Source organism: Apodemus sylvaticus, chromosome 7 (assembly GCF_947179515.1).
Source record: "Apodemus sylvaticus chromosome 7, mApoSyl1.1, whole genome shotgun sequence".
Lineage (NCBI taxonomy): Eukaryota > Metazoa > Chordata > Mammalia > Rodentia > Muridae > Apodemus > Apodemus sylvaticus.
The window spans coordinates 94,522,255-94,550,168 of NC_067478.1; the positions used below are offsets into that span (position 1 = coordinate 94,522,255).

Genomic DNA, 27,914 nt, shown 5'->3' on the forward strand with positions numbered 1-27,914 from the left:
TCTGAAGAAGGAAATGGAAGAAGACCTCAAAAAATGGGAAAACCTCCCATGCTCATGGATCGGTAGAATCAATATAGTTAAAATGGCCATTTTGCCTAAAGCACTATACAGATTCAATGCAATACCCATCAAAATCCCAACTCAATTCTTCACAGAGTTAGAAAGAGCAATTATCAAATTCATCTGAAACAACAAAAAACCCAGGATAGCTAAAACTATTCTCAGCAACAAAAGAAAATCTGGGGGAATCAGTATCCCTGACCTCAAGCAATACTACAGAGCAATAGTGTTAAAAACTGCATGGTATTGGTACAGTGACAGGCAGGAGGATCAATGGAACAGGATTGAAGATCCAGAAATGAACCCACACACCTATGGCCACTTGATCCTCGACAAAGAGGCTGAAAACATCCAATGGAAAAAAGATAGCCTTTTCAACAAATGGTGCTGGTTCAACTGGAGGTCAGCATGCAGAAGAATGCGAATTGATCCATCCTTGTCTCCTTGTACTAAGCTCAAATCCAAATGGATCAAGGACCTCCACATAAAGCCAGACACTCTGAAGCTAATAGAAAAGAAACTGGGGAAGACCCTTGAGGACATCGGTACAGGGAGAAAGTTTCTGAACAGAACACCAATAGCGTATGCTCTAAGAGCAAGAATTGACAAATGGGACCTCATAAGGTTACAGAGTTTCTGTAAGGCAAAGGACACCATCAAGAGGACAGATCGGCAACCAACAAATTGGGAAAGATCTTCACCAATCCTACATCAGATAGAGGGCTAATATCCAATATATATAAAGAACTCAAGAAGTTAGACTCCAGAAAACCGAACAACCCTATTAAAAAATGGGGTACAGAGTTAAACAAAGAATTCTCACCTGAAGAACTTCGGATGGTGGAGAAGCATCTTAAAAAATGCTCAACTTCATTAGTCATTAGGGAAATGCAAATCAAAACAACCCTAAGATTTCATCTTACACCAGTCAGAATGGCTAAGATTAAAAATTCAGGAGACAGCAGGTGTTGGAGAGGGTGCGGAGAAAGAGGAACACTCCTCCACTGCTGGTGGGGTTGCAAATTGGTACAACCACTCTGGAAAGCAGTCTGGCGGTTCCTCCGAAAACTGGGCACCTCACTTCCAGAAGATCCTGCTATACCACTCCTGGGCATATACCCAGAGGATTCCCCACCATGTAATAAGGATACATGCTCTACTATGTTCATAGCAGCCCTATTTATAATTGCCAGATGCTGGAAAGAACCCAGGTATCCCTCAACAGAAGAGTGGATACAAAAAATGTGGTATATCTACACAATGGAGTACTATTCAGCCATTAGAAACAATGAATTCATGAAATTCTTAGGCAAATGGATGGAGCTAGAGAACATCATACTAAGTGAGGTAACCCAGACTCAAAAGGTGAATCATGGTATGCACTCACTAATAAGTGGTTATTAACCTAGAAAACTGGAATACCCAAAACATAATCCACACATCAAATGAGATACAAGAAGAAAGCAGGAGTGGTCCCTGGTTCTGGAAAGACTCAGTGAAACAGTATTTGGCAAAACCAGAACGGGGAACTGGGAAGGGGTGGGAGGGAGGACAGGGGAAGAGAAGGGGGCTTACGGGACTTTCGGGGAGTGGGGGGGGGGCTAGAAAAGGGGAAATCATCTGAAATGTAAATAAATTATATCGAATAAAAAAAAAAGAAAAGGGGAAATCATTTGAAATGTAAATGAAAAATATATCGAATAAAAAAAAGTTAAAAAAAGAACATTTTTCTTCTGTCTAAAACTTAATATTAAAAATTAGCTTGAATTTTTATTTTTCTTTCCTTCTTTGTTTCTTTCTTCTTTTCTTTCTGTTTCAAAAAGCTTTATTTTTACCTTGTCCAAGACTTGGGAGGGGATGTAGGGTAGTTACAAAGCTGCTTTGAGAGGTTCGGGTGGAGATTGGAGGCTGACTGGTACAGAGGAAAGGAGGCAGCCCTTTGGAGGTTGAGGATGCTTCCCAGTCTGCTCGAGAGTGAGCTGCTCAGAGATACTCACCCAGAGGTGACTGGGGCACTGCAATCTGCACTGGCTCTGGCCCAGCCAGCCTACGGAGATTGGTCAGGTGGTTACCCATCTCCTTGATGAGCTTCACCTCCTCATTGAGGAAGCAGGTTTCCAAGAAGGCAGGGAGATGAGGATCTGTGCCAGAAGAACCTAGGAAATGAAGATCCAAGAGAGTCTGGTTCAGGTTCTTCCCCAGGGACAAGGCTGCCTCCATGGCCTTCTCATCTTGAGATTGCTTCCGCACATCCCCGGAAGAGTGTGTGGCTCTTGAGATGGTTCTGCAACTCGAGGAGACACTCCATGTCCTCACACTTTTCAGCCAGTACATGAAAGAAGTGGCTTACACCCTCCAGAGCCAAGTCATCTTGATGAAAATAGTAGCCCAGAGAAAGGTAGATATGGAAACCTGCAGGTGCAAGTTGACAAGGCAGTTCGTGGCAGCTTCTACTTCTGTGTAATAAGAATCAAACGGCTAGAGAGATGGCTCAGTGGTTTAAGCGTACTGACTGCTCTTCCAGAGGTCCTGAGTTCAATTTCCAGCAACCACATCGTAGCTCACAAGCATCTGTAATGGGATCCCATGCCCTCTTCTGGTGTCTGAGGACAGGGGCATTGTGTTCTCATATACATAATATAAATAAATAAACCTTTAAAAAAAAGAATCAGGAAGCAGGGAGCTCATGGCTGGCCTGAGGTTTGGAGCTCATAGCAAAGAGATTGGGCTGGCTGGTCCTAGGAGCCAAAAGCATAGAAGACATGGTCCAGGAAGCTAAGAGCGACTATAAGGCTGGTGGAAGCTAACAAAGAGAAAATCCCCTGGACTGTTCTGTCTAAATACTGTTGAAACAAGGCACAGATCCTTGGGAACTCCAAGACAATGCTCTCAAATTTGCATGATTTTTAAAGTTTTTTTTAATATGTGTGTATGTGTGTGTGTGTGTGTGTGTGAGTCTCTGTGTTTCTGTGTGTTTGTGACTTTGTATCTGTGTCTGTGTGTGTTGTGTTTGTGTGTGTGTGTCTAAATGTGAGTCTGTGTCTGTGTGTGTGTCTGTATCTGTATCTGTGTCTGTGGGTATCTATGTCTGTCTTTGTGTGTGTGTGTGTGTGTGTGTGTGTGTATCTGTGTCTCTGTATGTAAGTCAGCGTCTGTGTCTTTGTGTGTCTGCATCTGTGCTGGTGGGTGTCTGTGTGTGTGTGTGTGTGTGTGTGTGTGTGTGTCTATGTCTCTGTATGTGAGTCTGTGTCTGTGAGCGATGTCTGTATCTGTGTGTTTTTATCTGTTTCTATGTCTGTGTCTGTGTGTCTGTATCTGTGCTGGTGGGTGTCTGTGTGTGTGTGTGTGTGTGTGTGTGTGTGTGTGTGTCTATGTCTCTGTATGTGAGTCTGTGTCTGTGAGCGATGTCTGTATCTGTGGGTTTTTATCTGTTTCTATGTCTGTGTCTGTGTGTCTGTATCTGTGCTGGTGGGTGTCTGTGTGTGTGTGTGTGTGTGTATGTCTCTGTATGTGAGTCTGTGTCTGTGAGCGATGTCTGTATCTGTGTGTTTTTATCTGTTTCTATGTCTGTGTCTGTGTGTCTGTGTCTGTGTATATCTGTATCTGGGCCTGTGGAGTCTGTAGGAGTCTATGGGTGTGTCTGTGTCTGTGTGTGTATCTGTGGGTGTCTATGAGTGTGTATGTGTGTGTGGGAGGGGGGTGTCTGTGTGCATGTGTGCGCGTATCTGTATGTGTCCATGTCTATGTGTGTCTTTGTGTCTGTGTGTGTGTCTTTGTCTGTGTGTGTGTCTTTGTCTGTGTGTGTATTTGTGGGTGTCTATGTGTATGTGTGTGTATCTGTATGTGTTTGTGTCTCTGTGTCTGTGTCTGTGTGTGTGTGTGTTTGTGTGTATGTATTTATAACTGTATGTGTCTGTGTCTGTGGGTGTCTGTGTCTATGTGTGTCTTTGTCTTTGTGTGTTTGTGTCTGTGTGTATGTGTTTGTTTGCATCTCTGTGTGTGTGTGTGTGTGTGTGTGTGTGTGTGTGTGTGTGTGTGTGTGTGTGAGACATGTGAGTAGGAGAAGGTGTTGGATCCTCTAGAACTATAGCTACAGGGAACTGGGAGCCACTGAACCTGGATACTAAGAACTATGTACAGGTTCATTGGACTAGCAGAAAAATGTTCTGAACCACTGAGCCATCGCTACCTCCACTCCAAAAATTGTCTTGTGAGAAATGGCATTGAATTATTATACATAAAATAAGATTTTACTTTATTATCATGATTTTAAAAGAGAAATCATACCAAGAGGTAGGGTAGGCCCTGATATCTAATAGCTACAGGCAAGAGTATACAAAATAAGCAAACTGCATGTATGTATTTAGAAATATGTAAAATTAAATTTGGAGAGAAAGGGGGTACAGAGGAGGAGCTGGAGGACTGAAAGAGAAAAGGAAAATTATATAATTATATTTTAATTTCAAAAAATAAAATAATTTAAACATTAATCTTTTAAAAAAGAAATGCTAAAGGAGGGATAATATGACAAGAAAACAGCATAAATGCAAATAATACATACATGAATTCAACTTTTTGAACTTGAGTTTATTTTTGATACCAAACTGTTTTATGCCCTTGAATAAAACATATTTCTATAAATTCAATATCTATTAAATAGGAATAGTTAAATAATTTATACTCCCCCTTTATAGATAAATAGTCCTTCATTGTTAAAAATGCATTATATTAAATATTGCACAAATGGCAAAAGCTGGCACGTGGAGACACAGGCTTTGAACCCTGGCCACGGTAACATGACACAAATCTCTATTTTGCTCAGTGTTTGTAAATTACAGAAAACTGGTTTATGAATAAAAGAAAAATGACTGCTAATTATACATTTGTGCATATTCAATAAACAAGTACATTTTTCGTTAAAAAAATAAATATTGACAGTTTAGGCAGGGTAAGAGTCAGGAAGAACAGAGCTGTGCTAAAGTGTTGCTCAAATGTAAGGATTTGAAACCCTGTTTCTGGGCTGCATGCAGTCTGTTGGCTGAACAATTGCCCAGCATCCATGAAGACCTAGTTCACTCCATAATGCCATAAACTTCTCTTCTTGTACAAGAAGAAGAAAAAATGACCAGACCTTGAATCTCTCATGGCAACACTGCATCTTCTTATCCAAACACAGCTCCTTCCATATGAATACTGCTCACTGACCAATCACACCACTGCAGCTCATGATACTGCTCTTCTGTTAAGAAAATGTTCTCTTACTCAAGGTTTTCCTCAGAGCAACTTTGACATCCTTATTTCTCAAGCTATAGATCAGAGGATTCAACATGGGCACCACAATCGTATAGAACAAGGAAGACACTTTTCCTTGATCAAGGGGCAAAATGGAAGGCGGCTTGAGGTACATGAAAGCCCCAGAACCAAAGAAAAGACAAACCACAATCAAGTGGGAGCTGCAGGTGCTGAAGGCCTTGGACCTGCCCTCCGTGGAATGCATGCGAAGAATGCTAGAGAGGATGAGGGCGTAAGAGATGAAGATGGTGGCAATGGGTACACCGATACCAAAGGCCACAACAATGAAAACCACAAGCTCATTTGTGAAGGTGTTGCTGCAGGAGAGCTCGAGAAGGGGAAGAATGTCACACATGAAGTGATTGACAAGGTTGTCTGCACAGAAGGTCAGATTCATTAGGTTCCCTGTATGGGCTATACCGCCAGAGAAGCCCATCACATAGACTCCCAGTAAAAGAAGTAAATAGATCTGAGGAGACATGGTGACCGTGTACATCAGGGGGTTACAGATGGCAACATAGCGGTCATATGCCATGGCTGACAGAATAAAGGACTCAGAGAAAACAAAGAAACAGAAGAAAAACAGCTGTGTCATGCACCCTGAGTGTGAGATGATGTTCTTCTTTGAGATAAAACTCATCAACATTTTGGGGATGATAGTGGAGGAATAGCAAAAATCTATTACAGAAAGATTGAAGAGAAAGAAGTACATGGGGGTGTGCAGGTGAGAGTTCAGCCCGATCAGGGAGATCAAGCCCAGATTCCCCACCACAGTCACCATGTAGAAACCTAGAAACAGGAAGAAGAGGGGCATGCGGAGTCCTGGCTGGTCTGTCAGGCCTGCGAGGATGAACTCTGTCACAGAGGAATTCTTGATAGTCATTCTTCTTGGATGGGAAACCTGTGTGACAGAGAGAAGAACCAGTGGAGAAAAAGAAGCATCACCACCATCCTCACAAATCTATGTCCTCCTTGTGAAAATGGAATCCATAGGAGGTTTGAACTATGGTAGGAAGGTTTAAACTATTTACAGTGCATAGTAGTGAACTACCAGGTGACTCTAACTTCCAGAGCACAGTAAGGGCTATACGTATCCTCCAGAATGAGATGGTGAGCATCCCTTAGACTCTGAAGATGATCTTTTTACCATGCCCTGCTCTATACCAGATAATCAGGACCTTTTCTCTAGGTCAGCACAAGTTGAAGTAACAAGCTGAAGTTCTGTTTCCCACAATCTCTTAACTCAACTACACATAGGTTTAGTAGTAATAATGTTCTAAGCTAACACTCAGGATTTACTGTGAGAACCTCTAAAAATATGAGACCATATAGCAATCTCACTTTACAAAGGAGACAGAGAATTCTCAATGTCACAGGCCCTCCAGACTGCAGGCAGGAAGGATGCTCCAGAGGACCCACACAGAGTCTGCATTCCTAACCCTTGTGTCATGGCTGCTCAGGGTCAGAGGGCACATACCTTCCTTTACTTGCAGTGGGAATGTTCTGCTTACTGTCTCTCCTCTGAAGTGTTCTGGAAAAACTAAAGACCTCGTGAATAGACAAGAATAACTTGGACTGCAGGACTGTCTCTTCTGCCCAGCCAAAGTGCAGACTCGGGTTTATCTTGTAATCCTTTCTGTACTGACAGTATTGATTCACAATTGCTGTTTATCCAGTAGCCACTACAGTATCCAGAAAGAAACCAGCTCCTGCCCTTGAGTAACAGGATAAGAGTTTCATTCTGGTTTGCAGATCTCAGGGGCCTGGTTATGAAGACAGAGGCTCTCTCAGGACCATTTCCTCAGAGTTGTACTCCCTAAGGAAGCAGAAATGTTTGGCTGATCTGTAGAATTCCTTGTTTTGCCTTTAGTAAAAAAATTCTAACAATTAACAGTTATAATTATGATGGAGGGGATGATTCTGGGTCCTTAAACATATCCAAATCCCTAGTGTCAGAAGGTTGAATGCTACTAGAAATACAATAAAATGATAAAACATGGCCCAGGGTCCAAAATTTATTCAGTAATGCAGAGCTGTATAGTCTGGAATTAGAAGTAAGGACTTTAAAATAGCCATTTGAATTGCACTTTAATTTATATAGAAGAAAAAAGATAAGCTAACAAATACTACATTCCAGCAGAGTATAAGGGGCAACAAAATAAGAAATGAAAATTTTGAAACTGAAATGTTGTGTATTTGGTCTAATGCTGTTTATATTATGTTAATTTGGCCCCAAGATTGCAGGAGAATCCACATATCTGCAGTCTGCATATCTGCATGTAAGATGCTGAGGGACCCTGCCCCCAGTTGGTTTTGATTGGTAAATAAAGTGGCCAATGGCTGGGCAAGGAGACAGAGGTAGAATCTTAGGATTCGGGACAGGGGACTGAGGAAGCAGCAGGAAGGGACATAGCTCTCTTGCCTGGGAAGCCTGAAAGGTGCAGAGGACAGAGGGACAGCTGACATGTAAGAGCCAGGGAAGAGCAGTCCCAAGCACCCCACACCCTGACTAGGTCTAGGGCAACAAAGATGGAATATAGATTTTAGTAAGCAATAACTCAGAGTAAGGAGTGTGTTAGCCAATAATATCAGGGTAAGGAATGTGTTAGCCACATGGAGATTTGGAAGTGGGCAAGCCATTGAGCTGTTAAAGGGGTGTGTGTGTGTGTGTGTGTGTGTGTGTGTGTGTGTGTGTGTTTCATTCAAGAACCTAGAACACTGGATTGGGGTAGGTAGTATAAGACCCAAAAAAACCAAGGGCACCATAGTGCCCCACACCTTGGAAGGCAACACCCAAATCACTCGCAAGAAATGGTCTTGATGCAATAAACAAGAGGATTTTTATTCCAGAGCTCTGGGGTCCACAGTCATACAACACGCATGGGTAGAGGACTGTGGGACCCCATGCAACTGAAGTCAGGGGTATTTAAAGGGGAAAAATCACAAGGCAAGAGGTAGAGGACAAAAATCACAAACAAGGCAAGGGGTGGAGGACAAATCATTTACAGAATGGGGAAATACAAAATAAGGAAGTCAGGCAATAGTTTATGCCTTAAGGAAGGTAGAGATTATCTGGAGCAAACATCCTTGGAGCATTGCATAGTTAAACATTGGGCCAGTCATCAGATGGGTCAAGAATGTGGTGAGCTAGTTCCTGGAACAGGGTGGGCTATCTTTCTCAAGCTGAAAGCAGAAAAACAAGTTACTCTGTGCTGGACTAGTTGTTTAGGGGTCTAATGACATTGAATTGGGGGTCTCTCAGTAGCTAGGAGGGAGGCTGCCACCTCCAGGGTGGATGTGAGTAGGATTAATTGGGCACTGCTACACAAAAACTTTTTATAGAGGGTTAGAAATTTTGTGAGTTGGGTTAATATCAGATTAGGTAAAGACACACAAAGTATCAGTGAGATAAAAGACAGAATTAATAGACATTATCTATACTAAATTCAGATGAAAATAACTAATTTTCAAGAGACCATAGTATCCCAAGCCTCTGGGCTAATCTTAAACAAGTCCAATATATGTGTAAGCACAGGTCCAAACTGTGACATAAAAAATAGATAGAAAACTTACTTTTAAGCACTAAATGAAAAAGCTTCCATGCAATAATATGGATGAACAAGCAAACAAAGTTAAGGAAATCACAGCAAGAAAACAGTGAGTACAGAGCTTAGGCTCCATCCTGAGGCCTCTGGCAGGAGCCCTCAGATCTCTCCGCTTCCGGATCCAGATCAGCCTGGGCTGCAATGCCACATCTCCAGGTCATGCAAGAGGCAAGAGGGGCTTCCGAGGCCGGCTGGGAGGAGTAAGTGTGCTCTGGTGAATCCAGCGGGACCCTGCTGGAGCCTTCAGGTGTCTGCTTCGTGATCTGAACAGCCTGGGCCACAGCTCTCAGTCTCCAGGAAGTGCAGGAGACCTGGTGTGCACGTGGAGGCAGTCTGGGAGCACACAGCTTGCTCCAGTGGCACGGAGCTTAGGTTCCAGTCCAGAGGCCTGAGGCCTCTGGCAGGAGCCCTCAGATCTCTCCGCTTCCGGATCCAGATCAGCCTGGGCAGCAATGCCACATCTCCAGGTCCTGCAAGAGGCAAGAGGGACTTCCAGGAGGCTGAGTGGGAGGAGTCAGTATGCTCTGGTGAATCCAGTGGGCCCCAGCAGGAACCTTCAGGTGTCTGCTTCAGGATCTGAACAGCCTGGGCAACAGCACCCTGTCTCCAGGCAGTGCAGGAGGTAAGCTGTGCACCAGAGGCCACCTGGGAAGGGGCAGCTTGCACTGGTGAGTCCAGCATTGACAAGACCAACTAACACCAGTGAAAACTAGATGGCAAAGGCAAACGCAGGAACGTCACTAACAGAAATAAAGGCAATATGGCAACATCTGAACCTAATTCTCCTTTAACAGCATGTCCTAGATACACCATCACACCAGTAAAACAAGATTTGGATTTCAAATCACTGGTCATGATGCTGGTACAGGAACACATGAAGGACATACTTAAAGAAATTCAGGAGAAAATGGATCAAAAGTTAGAAGCCCTTGCAAGGGAAACACAAAAATCATTGAAAGAACTTCAGGAGAATACAAAAGCCAATAAGGAGGAAACGCAAAAAAACACTTAAAGAAATACAGGAGAACTTTGGTCAACAGGCTACAAATTGGAAAGGAAGAAGTCAAGCTATCATTATTTGCAGATGACATGATAGTCTACCTAAGTGACCCAAAAAACTCCACTAGAGAGTTCCTACAGCTGATAAACAACTTCAGCAAAGTGGCAGGTTATAAAATCAACTCAAGCAAATCAGTGGCCTTCCTATACTCAAAGGATAAGCAGGCTGAGAAAGAAATTAGGGAAATGACCCCCTTCACAATAGCCACAAACAGTATAAAGTATCTTGGGGTGACTCTTACCAAACATGTGAAAGATCTGTATGACAAGAACTTCAAGACTCTGAAGAAGGAAATGGAAGAAGAACTCAAAAAATAGGAAAACCTCCCATGCTCATGGATCGGTAGAATCAATATAGTTAAAATGGCCATTTTGCCAAAAGTAATCTACAGATTCACTGCAATACCCATCAAAATCCCAACTCAATTCTTCACAGAGTTAGAAAGAGCAATTATCAAATTCATCAGGAACAAGAAAAAAACGAGGATAGCTAAAAGTATTCTCAGCAACAAAAGAAAGTCTGGGGGAATCAGTATCCCTGACCTCAAGCAATACTACAGAGCAATAGTGTTAAAAACTGCATGGTATTGGTACAGTGACAGGCAGGAGGATCAATGGAACAGGATTGAAGATCCAGAAATGAACCCACACACCTATGGCCACTTGATCCTCGACAAAGAGGCTGAAAACATCCAATGGAAAAAAGATAGCCTTTTCAACAAATGGTGCTGGTTCAACTGGAGGTCAGCATGCAGAAGAATGCGAATTGATCTATCCTTGTCTCCTTGTACTAAGCTCAAATCCAAATGGATCAAGGACCTCCGCATAAAGCCAGACACTCTGAAGCTAATAGAAAAGAAACTGGGGAAGACCCTTAAGGACATCGGTACAGGGAGAAAGTTTCTGAACAGAACACCAATAGCATATGCTCTAAGAGCAAGAATTGACAAATGGGACCTCATAAAATTACAAAGTTTCTGTAAGGCAAAGGACACCATCAAGAGAACAAATCAGCAACCAACAAATTGGGAAAAGATCTTCACCAATCCTACATCAAACAGAGGGCTAATATCCAATATATATAAAGAACTCAAGAAGTTAGACTCCAGAAAACCAAACAACCCTATTAAAAAATGGGGTACAGAGTTAAACAAAGAATTCTCACCTGAAGAACTTCGGATGGCGGAGAAGCATCTTAAAAAATGCTCAACTTCATTAGTCATTAGGGAAATGCAAATCAAAACAACCCTGAGATTTCATCTTACACCAGTCAGAATGGCTAAGATTAAAAATTCAGGAGACAGCAGGTGTTGGAGAGGGTGTGGAGAAAGAGGAACACTCCTCCACTGCTGGTGGGGTTGCAAATTGGTACAACCACTCTGGAAATCAGTCTGGCGGTTCCTCCGAAAACTGGGCACCTCACTTCCAGAAGATCCTGCTATACCACTCCTGGGCATATACCCAGAGGATTCCCCAGCATGTAATAAGGATACATGCTCTACTATGTTCATAGCAGCCCTATTTATAATTGCTAGATGCTGGAAAGAACCCAGGTATCCCTCAACAGAAGAGTGGATACAAAAAATGTGGTATATCTACACAATGGAGTACTATTCAGCCATTAGAAACAATGAATTCATGAAATTCTTAGGCAAATGAATGGAGCTAGAGAACATCATACTAAGTGAGCTAACCCAGACTCAAAAGGTGAATCATGGTATGCACTAACTAATAAGTGGATATTAACCTAGAAAACTGGAATACCCAAAACATAATCCACACATCAAATGAGGTACAAGAAGAAAGGAGGAGTGGCCCCTTGTTCTGGAAAGACTCAGTGAAGCAGTATTCGGCAAAACCAGAACGGGGAAGTGGGAAGGGGTGGGTGGGAGGGCAGGGGAAGTGAAGGGGGCTTACGGGACTTTCGGGGAGTGGGGGGCTAGAAAAGGGGAAATCATTTGAAATGTAAATAAAAAATTATATTGAATAAAAAAAAATGAAAAAAAATCGACCATATAATTGGTCACAAGACAGACCTCAACAAATATAAGAAGATCGAACTAATCCCATGCCTCCAATCAGATCACTATGGAGTAAAAGGGGTCTTCAATAGCAACAAAACAACAGAAAACCCACATACACGTTGAAACTGAACACTATTATACTCAATGATACCTTGGTCAAGGAAGAAAGAAAGAAAGAAATTAAAGACTTTTTAGAACACAATGAAAATGAAGACACAACATACCCAAATCTATGGGACACAATAAAAGCAGTGCTAAGAGGAAAACTCATAGCCCTGAGTGCCTCCAAAAACAAAATGGAGAGAGCATGCATTAACAGCTTAATGACACACCTGAAAGCCCTGGAACAAAAAGAAGCTATTACACCCAGGAGGAGTAGAAGGCAGAAAATCATCAAACTCAGGGCTGAAATCAATCAAGTAGAAACAAAGAGAACCATCCAAAGAATCAACAAAACCAGGAGCTGGTTCGTTGAGAAAATCGACTAGATAGATAAACCCTTAGCCAGACTAACCAAAGGACACAGAGACAGTATCCAGATTAACAAACTTAGAAATGAAAAGGGAGATATAACAACAGAAACTGAGGAAATTCAAAAAATCATTAGATCCTACTACAAAAGCCTATACTCAACACAACTGGAGAATCTGGAGGAAATGGACAGTTTCCTAGACAGATATCCGACACCAAAACTAAATCAGGATCAAATAGATCAACTAAACAGTCCCATAACACATGAAGAAATAAAAAGGGTCTTAGAAAGTCTCCCAACCAAAAAAAGCACGGGGCCAGATGGCTTCAATGCAGAGTTCTATCAGACGTTCATAGAAGACCTAACACCAATACTCTTCAAACTATTCCACAAAATAGAAAGAGAAGGAACGCTACCCAACTCGTTCTATGAATCCACAATTACACTGATAACAAAACCACACAAAGATCCAACAAAGAAAGAGAACTTCAGGCCAATTTCTCTTATGAATACTGATGCAAAAATACTTAATAAAAGTCTTGCCAACCGAATCCAAGAACACATCAAAACGATCATCCACCATGATCAGGTAGGCTTCATCCCAGGAATGCAGGGATGGTTCAATATAAGGAAGTCCATCAATGCTATCCACTACATAAACAAACTCAAAGAAAAAAACCATATGATCATCTCATTAGATGCAGAAAAAGCATTTGACAAAATCCACCATCCTTTCATGCTAAAAGTATTGGAAAGAACAGGAATTCAAGGCCCATACCTAAACATCGTTAAAGCAATAAACAGCAAACCGGTAGCCAACACCAAACTAAATGGAGAGAAACCAAAAGCAATCCCACTAAAATCAGGGACTAGACAAGGCTTTCCTCTCTCTCCATATCTTTTCAATATAGTACTTGAAGTTCTAGTTAGAGCAATTAGACAACATAAGGAGGTCAAGGGGATACAAATTGGAAAGGAAGAAGTCAAATTATCACTATTTGCAGATGACATGATAGTTTATTTAAGTGACCCGAAAACCTCCACCAGAGAACTCCAACAGCTGATAAACAACTTCAGCAGAGTAGCTGGTTTTAAAATCAACTCAAGTAAATCAGTTGCCTTCCTGTACTCAAAGGATAAGCAGGCTGAGAAAGAAGTTGGGGAAATGACACCCTTCAAAATAGCCACAAACAATATAAAATATCTTGGTGTGACTCTAACCAAACAAGTGAATGATCTATATGACAAGAACTTCAGGTCTCTGAAGAAGGAAATCGAAGACCTCAGAAAATGGAAGAATCTGCCATGCTCGTGGATTGGCAGGATTAATATAGTTAAAATGGCCATCTTGCCAAAAGCAATCTACAGATTCAATGCAATCCCCATCAAAATCCCAACTCAGTTCTTCACAGAGTTAGAAAAAGCAATTCTCAAATTCATCTGGAATAACAAGAAACCCAGGATAGCTAAAACTATTCTCAACAACAAAAGAAATTCTGGGGGAATCAGTATCCCTGACTTCAAGCAATACTACAGAGCAATAGTGTTAAAAACTGCATGGTATTGGCACAGTGACAGACAAGTGGACCAATGAAATAGAATTGAAGATCCAGAAATGAATCCACACACCTATGGTCACTTGATCTTCGACAAAGGAGCCAAAAACATCCAGTGGAAAAAAGATAGCCTTTTCAAAAATGGATGCGATTGGAGGTCAGCATGCAGAAGAATGCGCATTGATCCATTCTTATCTCCATGTACTAAACTTCACTCCAAGTGGATCAAGGACCTCCATGTAAAACCAGACACACTGAAACTAATAGAAAAGAAACTGGGGAAGACCCTTGAGGACATGGGCATAGGGAAAAAGTTCCTGAACAGATCACCAATAGCTTATGTTTTAAGATCAAGAATTAACAAATGGGACCTCATAAAATTACAAAGTTTCTGTAAGGCAAAGGACACTGTTAAAAAGACAAAACGGCAACCATCAAATTGGGAAAGGATATTCACCAACCTCACATCTGATAGAGGGCTAATATCCAATATATACAAAGAACTCAAGAAGTTAGACCAAATAACCCTATTAAAAAATGGGGTACAGATCTAAACAAAGAATTTTCACCTGAAGAAATTCAGATGGCTGAGAGGCACCTTAAGAAGTGCTCAACATCATTAGTCATTAGGGAAATGCAGATCAAAACAACCCTGAGATTTCACCTTACACCAGTAAGAATGGCTAAGGTCAAAAACTCAGGAGACAGCAGGTGTTGGCAAGGATGTGGAGAAAGAGGAACACTCCTCCACTGCTGGTAGGGCTATAAGATGGTACAACCACTGTGGAAATCAGTCTGGAGGTTCCTCAGAAACCTGGACATGAGACTTCCAGAGGACCCTGTTATACCTCTCCTGGGCATATACCCAGAGGATTCCCCAGCATGCAATAAAGACACATGCTCCATTATGTTCATAACAGCCTTATTTATAATAGCCAGAAGCTGGAAAGAACCCAGATGCCCCTCAAAGGAGGAATGGATACAGAAAATGTGGTATATTTACACAATGGAATACTACTCAGCAATTAGAAACAATGAATTCACAAAATTTGTAGGCAAATGGTTTGATCTGGAAATTATCATCCTAAGTGAGGTAACCCAATCACAAAAGAATACACATGGAATGCAATCTCTGATAAGTGGATATTAATTAGCCCAGAAGCCCTGAATACCCAAGGCACAAATCGCATAACAAATGATGCCCATGAAGAAGTATGGAGAGGGTACTGATCCTGGAAAGGATTGATCTAGCATTGGAAGGAAATATAAGGACAGAGAAAAAGGAGGGAGGTGATTGGAGAAGGGATGGAGAGAAGAAGGTTTATGGGACATATGGGGAGGGGAGATCCGGGAAAGGGGAAATCATTTGGAATGTAAACAAAGAATATAGAAAATAAAAATATTTAAAAAAAAAAAAAAGAAAGAAAACAGTGAGTACAAACGTATTGTAGTGACATATAACACAGTCAGACAGCTGAAAGCTGGATTAAAAGGGCAAGATTTGAAACAGGCATAGACAAGAGGCTCAGAGATTCCTGGGGAGCTGAAGTGAAATCAGCTCGCCTGTTATAAAGGAAGTGGAAATGAGAAGACAATTAAATGGCATCTTTAAAACTCTGAAGAAAAACAATTTTCAATCTAACATTACATAGCTGGTAAAAAAAAAAAAAATACCTCAAGAAAGGAAACAAAGAAATTGTCAAGCAAATGAAAAGTGAAAGGATTTATTACCAAGCACTGCCAGAAGTGAGCGCTAATCCTTGCAAACAAAAGAAAAGAAAAAAGAAAGCACCGGTCTACAGAAGGAACTTCATATCTATGAAAATACCAAATACTTGGGCATATATAAAATACTTTCTTTTAGTTTTCCTTCAAAAATAACTTTGGTTGTTTAATGCAATAAAACAATAACATAATTCAGCCAAAAAAATAGAGATGTGCCATGGAAACTACAACAGAAGTTAGATTAAAAGAACCTTGCATAAATCAACAGGATCAAAATGCAAATGTTTTCAGATGTAAATGCAAATGTTTTCAGTTCAGCACAAGTAACAACCTAGTGCGAAGAGAGAAAACACCAGAGTGGAAGCTGAGTCCTAAACCTCGGACCTTCCCACCCTGCTAGGCAGGCATAAAGGAAGTGACAATTGGTCCAGAAATCCTTACCAGCCTCAAGGTATTCTGGAACAGTTCTCTGGCATTCAAACCCTTCCCAGCTCACTGTCTTATTCTTGCTCAGCTCTGCCAAACTGAAGAGTTTCTCTTCTGTACTGCACTCTTCTCAGCCTCCAAGTGACAATCCACAGGCACTAGGGGGTTTAAATCAAGTTATGCACAAACTATTAACATATATATCAATAGAACAGCTAACTTGAATACAAGATCAAAACCCAGCAAGTCTTACAATCCAGAGATGATATCAGAAATACATTTTTAACAGCATATTTTCAAAGGCTTCCCTAAAGTGTGAATTCTCACCAATGTTAATTGATACACACAACTGGTGCCTGATGCCTATTTAATCCATCAAGAGCATTTACATGAATGAATGGGTGCTTCACTGTCGATAAAATTAAAAAGACTAATAATAATAAGTCCTTTCAAAAATTGTGGAGAAATTTTATATTGCTTTTTTAATCCTAGTAGAAATGTGATGTGCTCAGTTGTAAAGCTTTCAGTATCTGGCAAGACAAAATATATACCTACTCTATGACCCAGCAATTATACTCTCAAGGAAATACTCCCCCAAAATAATACCCTGTTTAGAATTAAGATCCAACACCTAGATTTTACTGTCAAGGATCAGCCTCACCTTGAAGAAGGGTTCCTGAGAGAAGGGGTGTCTGAGAACAGCAAAACAAATGACTCGGAGTCAAATCATGGGTCCAAGCTGATGACCTGTTTTCTCCTTGAGACAGTTTTCCCAACTGATCTCTCTCTCTCTTTCTCTCTCCCTCCCTCTCTCTCCTTCCCTCCCTCCATTCTTTCCCTTCCTTCCCCCTTCCCTCTTCTTCCTCTTCTTCCTCCTCTTCCTCTTCCTTCTCCTCCTCCTCCTCCTCTTTCTCCTCCTCCTTCTCCTCCTCCTCCTCCTCTTCCTTCTCCTCCTCCTCCTCCTCCTCCTCTTTCTCCTCCTCCTTCTCCTCCTCCTCCTCCTCCTTTTCTTCCCCCAACTTCTCCTCCTCCCCTCCTTCTCCTTCTTCTCTTCAAGGCAGGTTTTCAGACTGTTCTCTGTGTTCTGCTCAAGACAGCTTTCTCTTACTAGATTCTAAAACTCTCTGGATAGCTCATCTCTTGCAGATCAAAATCCCAGTTTTTTATTTGCTTATCAATTTAGTCATTACCCCAGGTTCCCTTTCAATTTATCTCCTGAATCAATATCCCATGACCCCAGCCCCTTGATTCTTAGAAAGAGACAAGCACAAGCACAGACAATAAGATAGTTTGATAGGACCCAGCCTTAAAATTACCATTTCTACCACTCCAGGTCCTGGACCTAAATTCCCTCTGTCCCAAGCTGACCTTAAACTCTGGAGTCTACCAGTCTTTGTAAGCATAAACAATTAACTTAGCTGGATGGGTACTCGCCTTAAAATCACCAATCCCTAAATCTCTTTATCTCCTTCCTTAGTATCTTTCTGATAAGCTAGCTCATAATGCAGCTGTCTCTGTTCCTTTAGATCTATGAAACTTCTTATACATTTCCTATTGCATCCTTATATTTTGCATTGTTGAGAAATTATATATTTTCAAACTCATGTTTTCAACATTCTTTTTCATAGCCATAAGGACAGTCCTGAAGATCACAGTGTTCTATCATTTTGCTGAAACATAGACACACCCTCACCTCCTGGACTCAGGCTGTCTCTGATTATCATGGAGTCATTAATCTTGGCAGAGAGGACATTCCTCAAAGGAAGAACATGAAAATATATATACAATTATATAAACAAGCCTTTTGCTGCCCACAGCAACCATCAAAACTCATGGTGGCCCATGTCCTGCTGGCTCTGTTCCTGGGGCAGAAACCATGTCATGCCATCCAACCCTTACACATGGCCAACCAGGACTTGATATCTCACAAGTGCTCAGACTGGAAATTAACAAAGTATGCTTTAACAGAAGGGATGAGTAAGCCATGATGTTTCATTACAATGAAATACAACTCAGAAATAAAAAGAAAAGACTACTGAAATGTGTGGTGTGCTGGTTTGAATGAAAATGGCCCCCATAGGCTCATAGGGAATGGCACTATTAGGTGTGTCTTTGTTAAAGTAGATTGTTGGAGGAAGTATGTCATGGGAAGGGGGATGGAAGTGGGAACTTTGAAGATGTGGATGTAGAACTTTCAGCTTCCCCAGCTCCATGTCTGCCTGCTAGCTACCATGTTTCCTGCCATAATGATAATGAACCAAACCTCTGAACCTATAGGCCAGCCCCAATTAAATATTTTCCTTTATAAGTGTTGATGTGGTCATAGAGTCTCTTTATAGCAATAGATTCTAACTAAGTCAACCTGAATGAGTTCACAAAAGAAACAAGGGATCTGTCTCTGAGAGATAACTAAGAATACACTGAGGAGAACCTCAAATGCTAAGCTCAAAGGTACTTCATTAATGACAAAGGTACATCTGGGACTCTGAAAAAGAGAGTGATACTAATTTATTCAACAAGTTGAAAAATTCTGTCATGCACTCTTCTAGAGGTTATAGAGAAAACATTAAAAAAAAAAGCAATGTACCTATCACTTTCTAGGAAAGAGAAGACAAATAATAAACAAGTCATATAATATATCACAGCAGATAGTAAGAATGAGGAAAGAGAAAGAAGGGCAGGGATTCTGTGTTATATATTTAAACAAGATGACAAATCATGAAACATTTACAGAGATTGGATGGGTTTTGAAGCATATGATGATCACGTTGGTCAGGTCTTAAAAAAATGATGATCACACTGTTTCAGTCAGTATCCATCACTTTAATGGGTCAGTGGGTGACCATTGACTAACTTATCACAGCACTCAATGTCTGACTCAGACAACAACTCTACCAAAAGCACTTCTCTACTGAAGGGAATTATAGATATCACAAGTTACAGCAGCAAAAGAACTTTCTGGCTTTTCTTCAGAATCAGAAGTCATACAGTGAAGAGTAGTAATGTCTGTGTATCTCTAATCTAAACATATCATCCATTTCTCTGCGTTTCCCTAATTTTTAAATCAGCTCTCAGGCAGAGATCCAGTATATTCCTATAAGGCACAAATTGAGCTGGCATCTAGCCAACTATATTTTGAATACTTTCTCAAGGCTATTTATGATATCTTTAGCCAAAAAAGAAAGAAATTTCTACTTGAAGAAATATAACCCTTAGTGAACAAGTGATTAAGCTACCTTTTTAATCTAGGTTTCTACTGCCTTCATTATTTAAGAGGGGCATGTCTCGGTGGCAGAGCATTTCCCTAGCAACCCAAGTCCCTGAACTTAATCCCAAACGCTGTAAGATAAAAAATTAAATTAAATCAATATATATGTATTTGAAAGTGTATATATGTGGTGTTGCTTCCAATCCCACCTGCCAAAGCCACTCTACATGGTCTTACTGGCAGGTACATATCCATGGTCCATTCTGGCATGCCTCCATTTCCTTGTGTCAGAACTTCTCCACCGGATCACCAAAGCCTGGCCTGCCTGCCCTACTTCCAGGACCACGTAGTGCAGACATTCAGTGTGTACTCCATTGTCCCAGTAAGTGTCATTTCACCCACCCCGGGACACTCTATAAATTAGACATTATAATTATCTTTTTTTAAAAAACATACATCTTTTTATTGTTAAGTCAAAGAGGTATCAAAACAACTAAGGAGCATCAAAGAAGCTGAAAATGAAACTATGTGCAGGACAATTATGAATTAACACAGGAATGATAATGAGGGAGAACAGTGGGAATATGCAGAAGATACTAGGATAGAGGATCTGGGGTTACTTTGATCTCTCACAAGCACCTGGGTAAATAAATAATGGGATAAGATTTCTAAGCTCCACTATGTGCTCAAGAGTCGTCCTCCCCATTGGTGCTGTCTCTGTCAGGGAATCTTCTTCCAAGTCTGGAAAGTTGAAAGGTGATGATCTTCAAGCTGTTAAGAAGGACCTAACTCAGATAAAACAAAAAGTGTATTCTCTGCTAGAAAGCCTGAAATTTTTTGAAAAAGAACAAAGCAAACAAGCAGACTTGTCCTTCTCATCCCCAGTAGAACTGAAGAATGAAAAGTATGAAGAAGCACATAGCAGCATCTCTGTAAAGAACAAATAATGTGAAGACGGAGTCTGAGGAAGGTGCAGATGACTCTGCTGACAAGGGTGACCTACTGGGTGATGATGATAATGAAAATCTGGAGGATGACCAGCTGTAGTTGATCAAGGATGATGAAAAAGAGGCTGAGGAAGGAAAAGATATTATAATTCTTAACCTATAAACCAAACCCAAGTTGTACTATATTTAATAAAACAAATTCTACTAACTGTAATACCACAAATAAATCTCGACACAGTAATAGTGGGAGATTCCAAACAACCTATTATCATCAATAGGCAAAAAAAGAAACATTAAAAGAAACATTAAAGTTAAATAAAACCATAAGTCAAATAAATGTAATACACAAGATCAAAGAATATACATTCTTCTCATTACCATATAGAACTTTTCAAAAACAAAACAAGGACAAATCTCAGTAAACATAAAAAAGTTGAAATAACATAATTTGTTTTATTTGACCACAACAGTGAGGGATGGGGAACTAGACATTAACAGCAAAAGAAATTACACAAACTCATAGAACTTAAACAGCACACTGTTAAACAATGAATAAGTCACTGACAAAATAAAAGGGAAGCCAACATTTCCTACAATTGAGAAAATGATAACACACAATACTGAAACCTTCAGATACAGTAAAGGAAGCCCCAAGAGGAAAGTTTCTAACCCTAAGTGCCTACCTCATAAAATTACAGCAAGCCCAAATTAATAGATTAATGCTATATACTAAGGCCTTAGAAAAACAAGAACAAACCAAATCCCTTCATAGTAAATAAAGAGAAGTAACAATCAGGACAAAATTTAATGAAATGGACTAAAAAAAAAATTCAAAAAATCATGGATGAAAAGTTCATTCTTTTCATAACATAAACATAACATGTTATGTTCTTTGACAACATAAACAAGATTAGAAAATTAACCAAAAGGAAGGAAGAGTAAGAAGACCCAAATTGACAAAATTAGAGAAGATAGAAATATTTCAAAAATACAGACAAAAGCCAGAAAGTCTTGAGTACTCATATAAAATGCTGTATTCCACTAAATTGAAGACTTTTTTTAAAAAAAATGAATTAATTTCCAAATGCATATGACCTGAGCTGATTATTCAATGTCAATTTCACACGAGCCATAATTACAAAAGAGGAAGAAACCTCAGTTGAGAAAATGCCTCCCTAAGACATGGCCATGGGCAAGCCTGGAGGGCCTTTTCTTAATTAGCTATTGACGTGCCAGGCCTGAACCCACTGTGAGTGCTGCTCTCCCTGAGCGAGTGATCCTGGAATCTATAAGAGAGCAGGCTGAACAAGCCCTGTGGAGCAAGCCAGAAAGCAGCACTCCTCTGTCACCTCTGCTTCAGCTCCCACCTCGTTTCCGGCCCTGTTGGAGTTCAGGCCTTGTCTTCCTTCAGTGATGGACTATAATGTAGAAGTGTGAACCAAATACATTTGTTCCATATTTATGTGTCCAAATGTTCCAGACTCTGAGATATGAAATACTTTATCTCACATCCCAGAATGCATTGGCTAAAGAGGAACTTGAGATGTTCTAAACTCCAAGTAATGCTACTGACTGATGCTCTTGACTTCATGACATGCTTTCCACTCTGTGAGGAGTATAATTAGAGCTGTCCCATAATAAACACTCTGACCTGGGTCATCAGCTTTTGCAGACCTCCTGACACCCATCTCTCTCTCTCTCTCTCTCTCTCTCTCTCTCTCTCTCTCTCTCTCTCTCTCTCTCTCTCTCTCTCTCTCTCTCATCTTTCCCATCAGGATCCTGTTGAAAGCCCTGAAACAGCTGGTCCAGGTCTTACCTTGACATAATAAATTCTGTTCATTGACAACTAATACCATACTAAATGGAGAATAACTCAAAACATATCCTCTAAGATCAGAAAGAAGACAAGGATATCTAGCCTTTCTAGTTCTGTTTAATATAGTTCTTGAAGTCTTAGCTAGAGCAAGAAGATAAAAAGGAAATAAAAGGGATACAAATACAAAAGGCTCAAGTATCTCTGTTAGGTTCCAGGAATCACTTTACAAACTACATGAATACCAATCTCAGGCAGACAGGGATAGTTTATTGAGCATATGCGTCAGGACTGATCAATCAGGACCACAATCCAGATTCGGGAACTGAACTGTGTCATTGAGTTAAGATACTACAGGACTTTTAAGCCTAAAATCCACAAACATCTGTGACAAGTTACTCCACCAATTAGGATTTAGAGACAGGAGATTTCCTTAGGAACATGTCTTTATTGTACACCTATGCTGTTCCCATTGGTTGAGGTATTTAACTGTGATAGGGGACTTGCATTGTCTAATATTCATTTCTTAACTTGTCTACTAGGATGTGACTTGTCTAACATTCATTGCTTAAGTTGCTAACCAAGATGTCAGTTACCCACATATAAGTCTTTTTCTGCCAAGTAGGATGTCAGTTCCCAGGGAGGTTTTGGGAACTTAAACTTTCCTCGACCACTATTGGTCATTATTTTACTACTACCTTCTGTGAGATCAGCATGATCAGAGTTCATGTTGATATTTGCTTTCCTGTGCCTAACATTTTACTCATTTTCTAAGGATAAGCTCCTAGCAATTAACATTGATGTTTCTGCTCACGTACTCTGCAAGAAAACTGAATTTGTTCTCATTAAATCTTTTTTCAGGAACATTCCTGCCAGAAATACAAACATACTCTTTTCCCTGTATTTTGTAATAATTTCTTTACAAATTGAGACAAGTTGATGCTAAAATTGCCGTCCTGATATTTTAATTTATAGCTCTTCATTTCTGCAGTTGTCTTAGTTATTTTTCCTGATGTTGTGATGAACCACCCTGACCAAAGCCACTTAAGAAAGTAAAAAATTTCTTTAAGATAGAAGATTAAGGCAGCTGGCAAATTGCATCCACAGCTGGAAAACAGAGAGAGATGAGTGTTTGTGCACAGATTTCTCTCCCTTTCATTCAGGCCAGGGCCCTGGGCATGGGATAGAGCTACCCACAGTGGGGAGAGCATCCCACAACAATTTACATGATCATTCTAATCTCTCCCACTTATGATCAGAGGCTCACCTAATCTAGATATATCACTCACAAGTTTGTCATGAAACTTGTCTCCTAGGGAAATACCTATCCTGTCAAGTTAGTAATCAACGTTAACCAATATACAAGTTATGTGAGGGATGCAGCCCAGAGAACTTGATCGGGCTCATTTTCTCTGCCCATTAAAGATTCAAAGGGAAGGAAAAACCTTGAGTATAACAAGCAGCAATTAGAGAAAGCTTGACCACCACACACAGAATTGGTAGTTGAGGGAAGGTGTTTATTGAGCATGAGGAAACAAACACACGTGCAGCACAGGAACACTTGCTGAAGCAGACACAGGAGGAAGGGGCACTTAGGAAGCCAAAAATGTAATGTCTTCTAGAGGTTTTTAAAGTGTCTGAAGAGTTTTCTTCCCCTAATTTGGCTTTGTTCCATTTGAAGAAATATAGGATGGTTGATAGACTGGCCACTGTTGGGTAGCATCCTGATCTGCCCTGAACTTGTTGAGCAAGAAGGCTGCTGGTGGGAGACAAAGCCTACAAGGCCTTTGTTTTAAGCTGCCATGTTTTGGTGTCAGATCAGGAGGGTGAGGAAGAGGTCCACCATCTTGGAAGTTAGCAGTCTTTATTACCAACCATGCCCTCCCACCCCCATCTGTCTGCCTGCCAAGAAATCTGACTAACTCCTGGATTCACATCAGGTCAAGAATTTATTTTTATGGTTTTTGCCCATGACCACTCATAGACGTATATGAATACTGAAATCCACCTTATTGAAGTATAAGTGAAATTCAAGAAAATTAAACCAAATTAAATGTATAATTCACAATTGAAGAACTACATATATACACAACCACAACTCAGTTGTTACATTTTCCTTTCAAAATAAGAAATAAAAGCTTGCTAGCATGATTATCCTCATGCTACATAACTACTACCTGATTAAAACTGCCATGTTATTTTTACATATTTCAAATGTTATCCACTGTCATGTGAGGTTCCTTTCACTTAAAGTTTTAAGATTTGTTCATATTTAAATTATTTTATGTGCATATATGAACTTAATAGGCTGCTAATTGCTAAATAACGTTTAATTATATGGACATATCAATTTCTCATTCACTATTTAAGACAATCTTACAGAAAAAGAATGAATTGTTTCTGAATGAAAAACAATGAAATAAAAACACAGGATATGACTACTTCTAAAATATGGAGAAATTTTTTATTGTATATATGAGTGAGAAAGCAGGCAGAGCAGAATCTAGGCTGAACATGGCCAGCTGACTAAACCTAAGAGGGGTGGGGAGGGAAGAAAGAGGAATAAGTGAAGAGCCACAATTTAGAGGCAGCCCCAGGCCAAGAGGCCAAGAAAGAGGTGTAGACAAAATGGCTGAGTCATATGGGGATTAGTCTAGGGGAAGGGAGGCTGAGGCCCAGACCTGGGAGGTGACAAGTGCTGGGAGGAGCCAAAGGTGCTGAGTGATGCTGGGAGAGCTGGCCAGCATCTGCTTTGATGTGTTACTAGGCACCCCAGCTACCTTTGTCTTCAGATTCTGAAACCTAACATTTCTAATATGAACTTTGTAAATGAGCCTCCCTTCCCCCAGACTAATCCCCATGTGACTCATCCATTTTGTCTACACCTTTTTCTTGGCCTCTAGGCCTGGGAGTGGGAGACATTGGGATACAAGGCACAGGGATCTGTACTTGTGACAATCAGACCATTTTATGGACAGCAGAACGAATGAGGAAACCACAGTTACCTGATAAACAAAGTGCCTGAGTCACAGAGTCTCTGGGAAAGGCTGAGGGTTGGTTTCTATTGCCTCGTGGTCATCTACATCAGCTGAGCTAGGGCAGCCATTCTAGTGTAGCTGTGCTGCCATCTGAGGGCTCAGCTTTGTGACCTAACAGAACTATCCTAAGCAAAGCTCCTAGAAACATCCTTACAGATGTCTTTGTAAATAATATTTCCATTGTGTTTTGGAAAATCCTTACACAAATTTTTATTCAATACAGAGTGCCTAAATTTAACTGAAGTCTTCCGTGGCTTTTGCTACAGTAGTTTTTGATGTGTTTATAAAAAGATAAAGAGAGAAGGTGTTAGGATTCTGTCTAAGCTCCACCGCACAGTTATCTGACAACAGCTAGGTATGCCTCTCCTCACAGTTACATGGTAACAGCCAGGTAGGTCTGACCCACTATAAAAAGGGCTTCTTGCCCCTCCTCTCTCTCTTGCTTCTCTTCCCTCTTACTTTCTTAGCTTCTCTCTTGCCCTCTTGGGTTCTTCCCTTCTCCCTTCAATGCCCCCTCCCCCACACACACTCTCCATGTGGTCATGGCCAGCCTCTACTTCTCTACTCTCTCCTTCTCCCTGCCTTTCTCTGCCTCTACTACCCACTTAACTCCCCTCCCCATGTCCTAAATAAATTCTATTCTCCCTCAGGGAGAGGGAAGCATGGGCCCACTGAGGCACCTCCTTCCCCCACATGCCCATAGAACATACCTTAATAACCTCTTTCTCCTTTTATGATCACAATAGAAGGAATATGTTTTATAGATGTATGGTGAGTCTGGGGAAAGGGGGTGCCTCAGCAGGCCCATGCTGAGGCATCCCTTCCCCCTGAGGTACCAGTTACAGGATAGTATAGTGTAGAATAGAGTTTAACTGTGAGGCGGAACTTAGACAAAATGCTAACAGTTTTCCCATTTGACACCTCCATCAGTAAAAAATAAGGGTGTGAAATACTCCCCAATACTTGTGTTATTGGTGCCTTTAATTTATCCAGTTCTGTTAGTACATATTCTATCTACATTTCTCTTACCATTAACTGAAGCGATACTATTTTCATATCCCTAGAGGCCATTTAACATGCTTTCTTACTTGCTGACTCATTGCTTATTAGATGCTGTGTTTCCTAAACAGAGTCTAGGTATGTCTTGTGTCACATGTGTATCTTCTTTAAGTCAGGGGATTTATTGTTTCTTGTATAACAGAATACATGAAAAAACTGAGTATAAGTTTTTATAGTTATTTTTATTAAATATTTTTCATCTAATATACTTAGATCATTTCCTGTCTCCTACTACTATTCCTCTCAGATCCTTGAAATCTATTTACCAATCCAGAAGCCCAATTCACATTGTAATTTGTTCTAAACTTCCTTTGAATTAGAAAAACTAAGGTGATTAAGAGTTTTTTTTTCTTACGTGTCTTCTAAAAGTAATGTCAATTTTGCTTCAATAATTTTATTATTACTGGTGTTCTTGGTATTAGATCAAGGCTTTCTTTTCCCCACCCATCTTTCCTGCTCCCTGAGTCCTCTGGAGCAAGCCAAGCTGCAGTAAGCAGCCTACTGTCCCCTCTAGACCTCCACTCTCCCCCCACCTCTCTGTCCTTCATCAGACCTTTACAACCTGAACCATACAGGCTAGTTTCCTTTGCCCCTCCCATTTACCCTGATTGTTGAATCTCTGGGGCACACCAAGCTTCCCTAAGCAGTCTGCTATCCCCTCTGGACCTCCATTCTTCCCCCCACTTCTCTGCTCATCTTCATCAGACCTTTGTAATCTGAAACATACAGGTTAGAGTCCCTTTCCCCATCCTTCTTCCCTGCTGGTTGATTCCTCTAGGGCCTGCCAAGCTGCTCTGACAGCCTGTTAGCCCAGGTGGACCTCCATTCTCCCACAACCTCTCTTCCCACCTTCATCAGACCTGCAACTTCTTTTTTTCCCCTTTTTTTCCTTTTTTTTCTTTTTCTTTTTCTTTTTTTTTTTCTTTTTTTCTTTTTTTCTTTTTTTCTTTTTTTCTTTTTTTTCTTTCTTTTTATTCGATATAATTTTTTATTTACATTTCAAATGATTTCCCCTTTTCTAGCCCCCTACTCCCCGAAAGTCCCATAAACCCCTTTCTCTTCCCCTGTCCTCCCACCCACCCCTTCCCACTTACCCGTTCTGGTTTTGCTGAGTACTGTTTCACTGAGTCTTTCCAGAACAAGGGGCCACTCCTCCTTTCTTCTTGTACCTCATTTAATGTGTGGATTATGTTTTGGGTATTCCAGTTTTCTAGGTTAATATCCACTTATTAGTGAGTGCATACCATGATTCACCTTTTGAGTCTGGGTTACCTCACTTAGTATGATGTTCTCTAGCTCCATCCATTTGCCTAAGAATTTCATGAATTCATTGTTTCTAATGGCTGAATAATACTCCATTGTGTAGATATACCACATTTTTTGCATCCACTCTTCTGTTGAGGGATACCTGGGTTCTTTCCAGCATCTGGCAATTATAAATAGGGCTGCTATGAACATAGTAGAGCATGTATCCTTATTACATGGTGGGGAATCCTCTGGGTATATGCCCAGGAGTGGTATAGCAGGAGCTTCTGGAAGTGAGGTGCCCAGTTTTCAGAGGAACTGCCAGACTGATTTCCAGAGTGGTTGTACCAATTTGCAACCCCACCAGCAGTGGAGGAGTGTTCCT

At 40.7% G+C, this 27,914-nt stretch overlaps 1 protein-coding gene and 1 pseudogene across 1 annotated transcript; both read right to left on the reverse strand.

The window, feature by feature from the left end:
• Positions 1–1,928: 1,928 nt before the first annotated feature.
• LOC127689788 (ferritin light chain 1-like) lies at positions 1,929–5,218 on the reverse strand (annotated as a pseudogene).
• Positions 5,219–5,302: 84 nt separating this feature from the next.
• Positions 5,303–6,235, reverse strand: LOC127690101 (olfactory receptor 145-like). Its single transcript, XM_052189656.1, has one exon. The coding sequence runs from the start codon at positions 6,233–6,235 to the stop codon at positions 5,303–5,305; it is 933 nt and encodes a 310-aa protein (XP_052045616.1).
• Between the last annotated feature and the right edge of the window lie 21,679 nt (positions 6,236–27,914).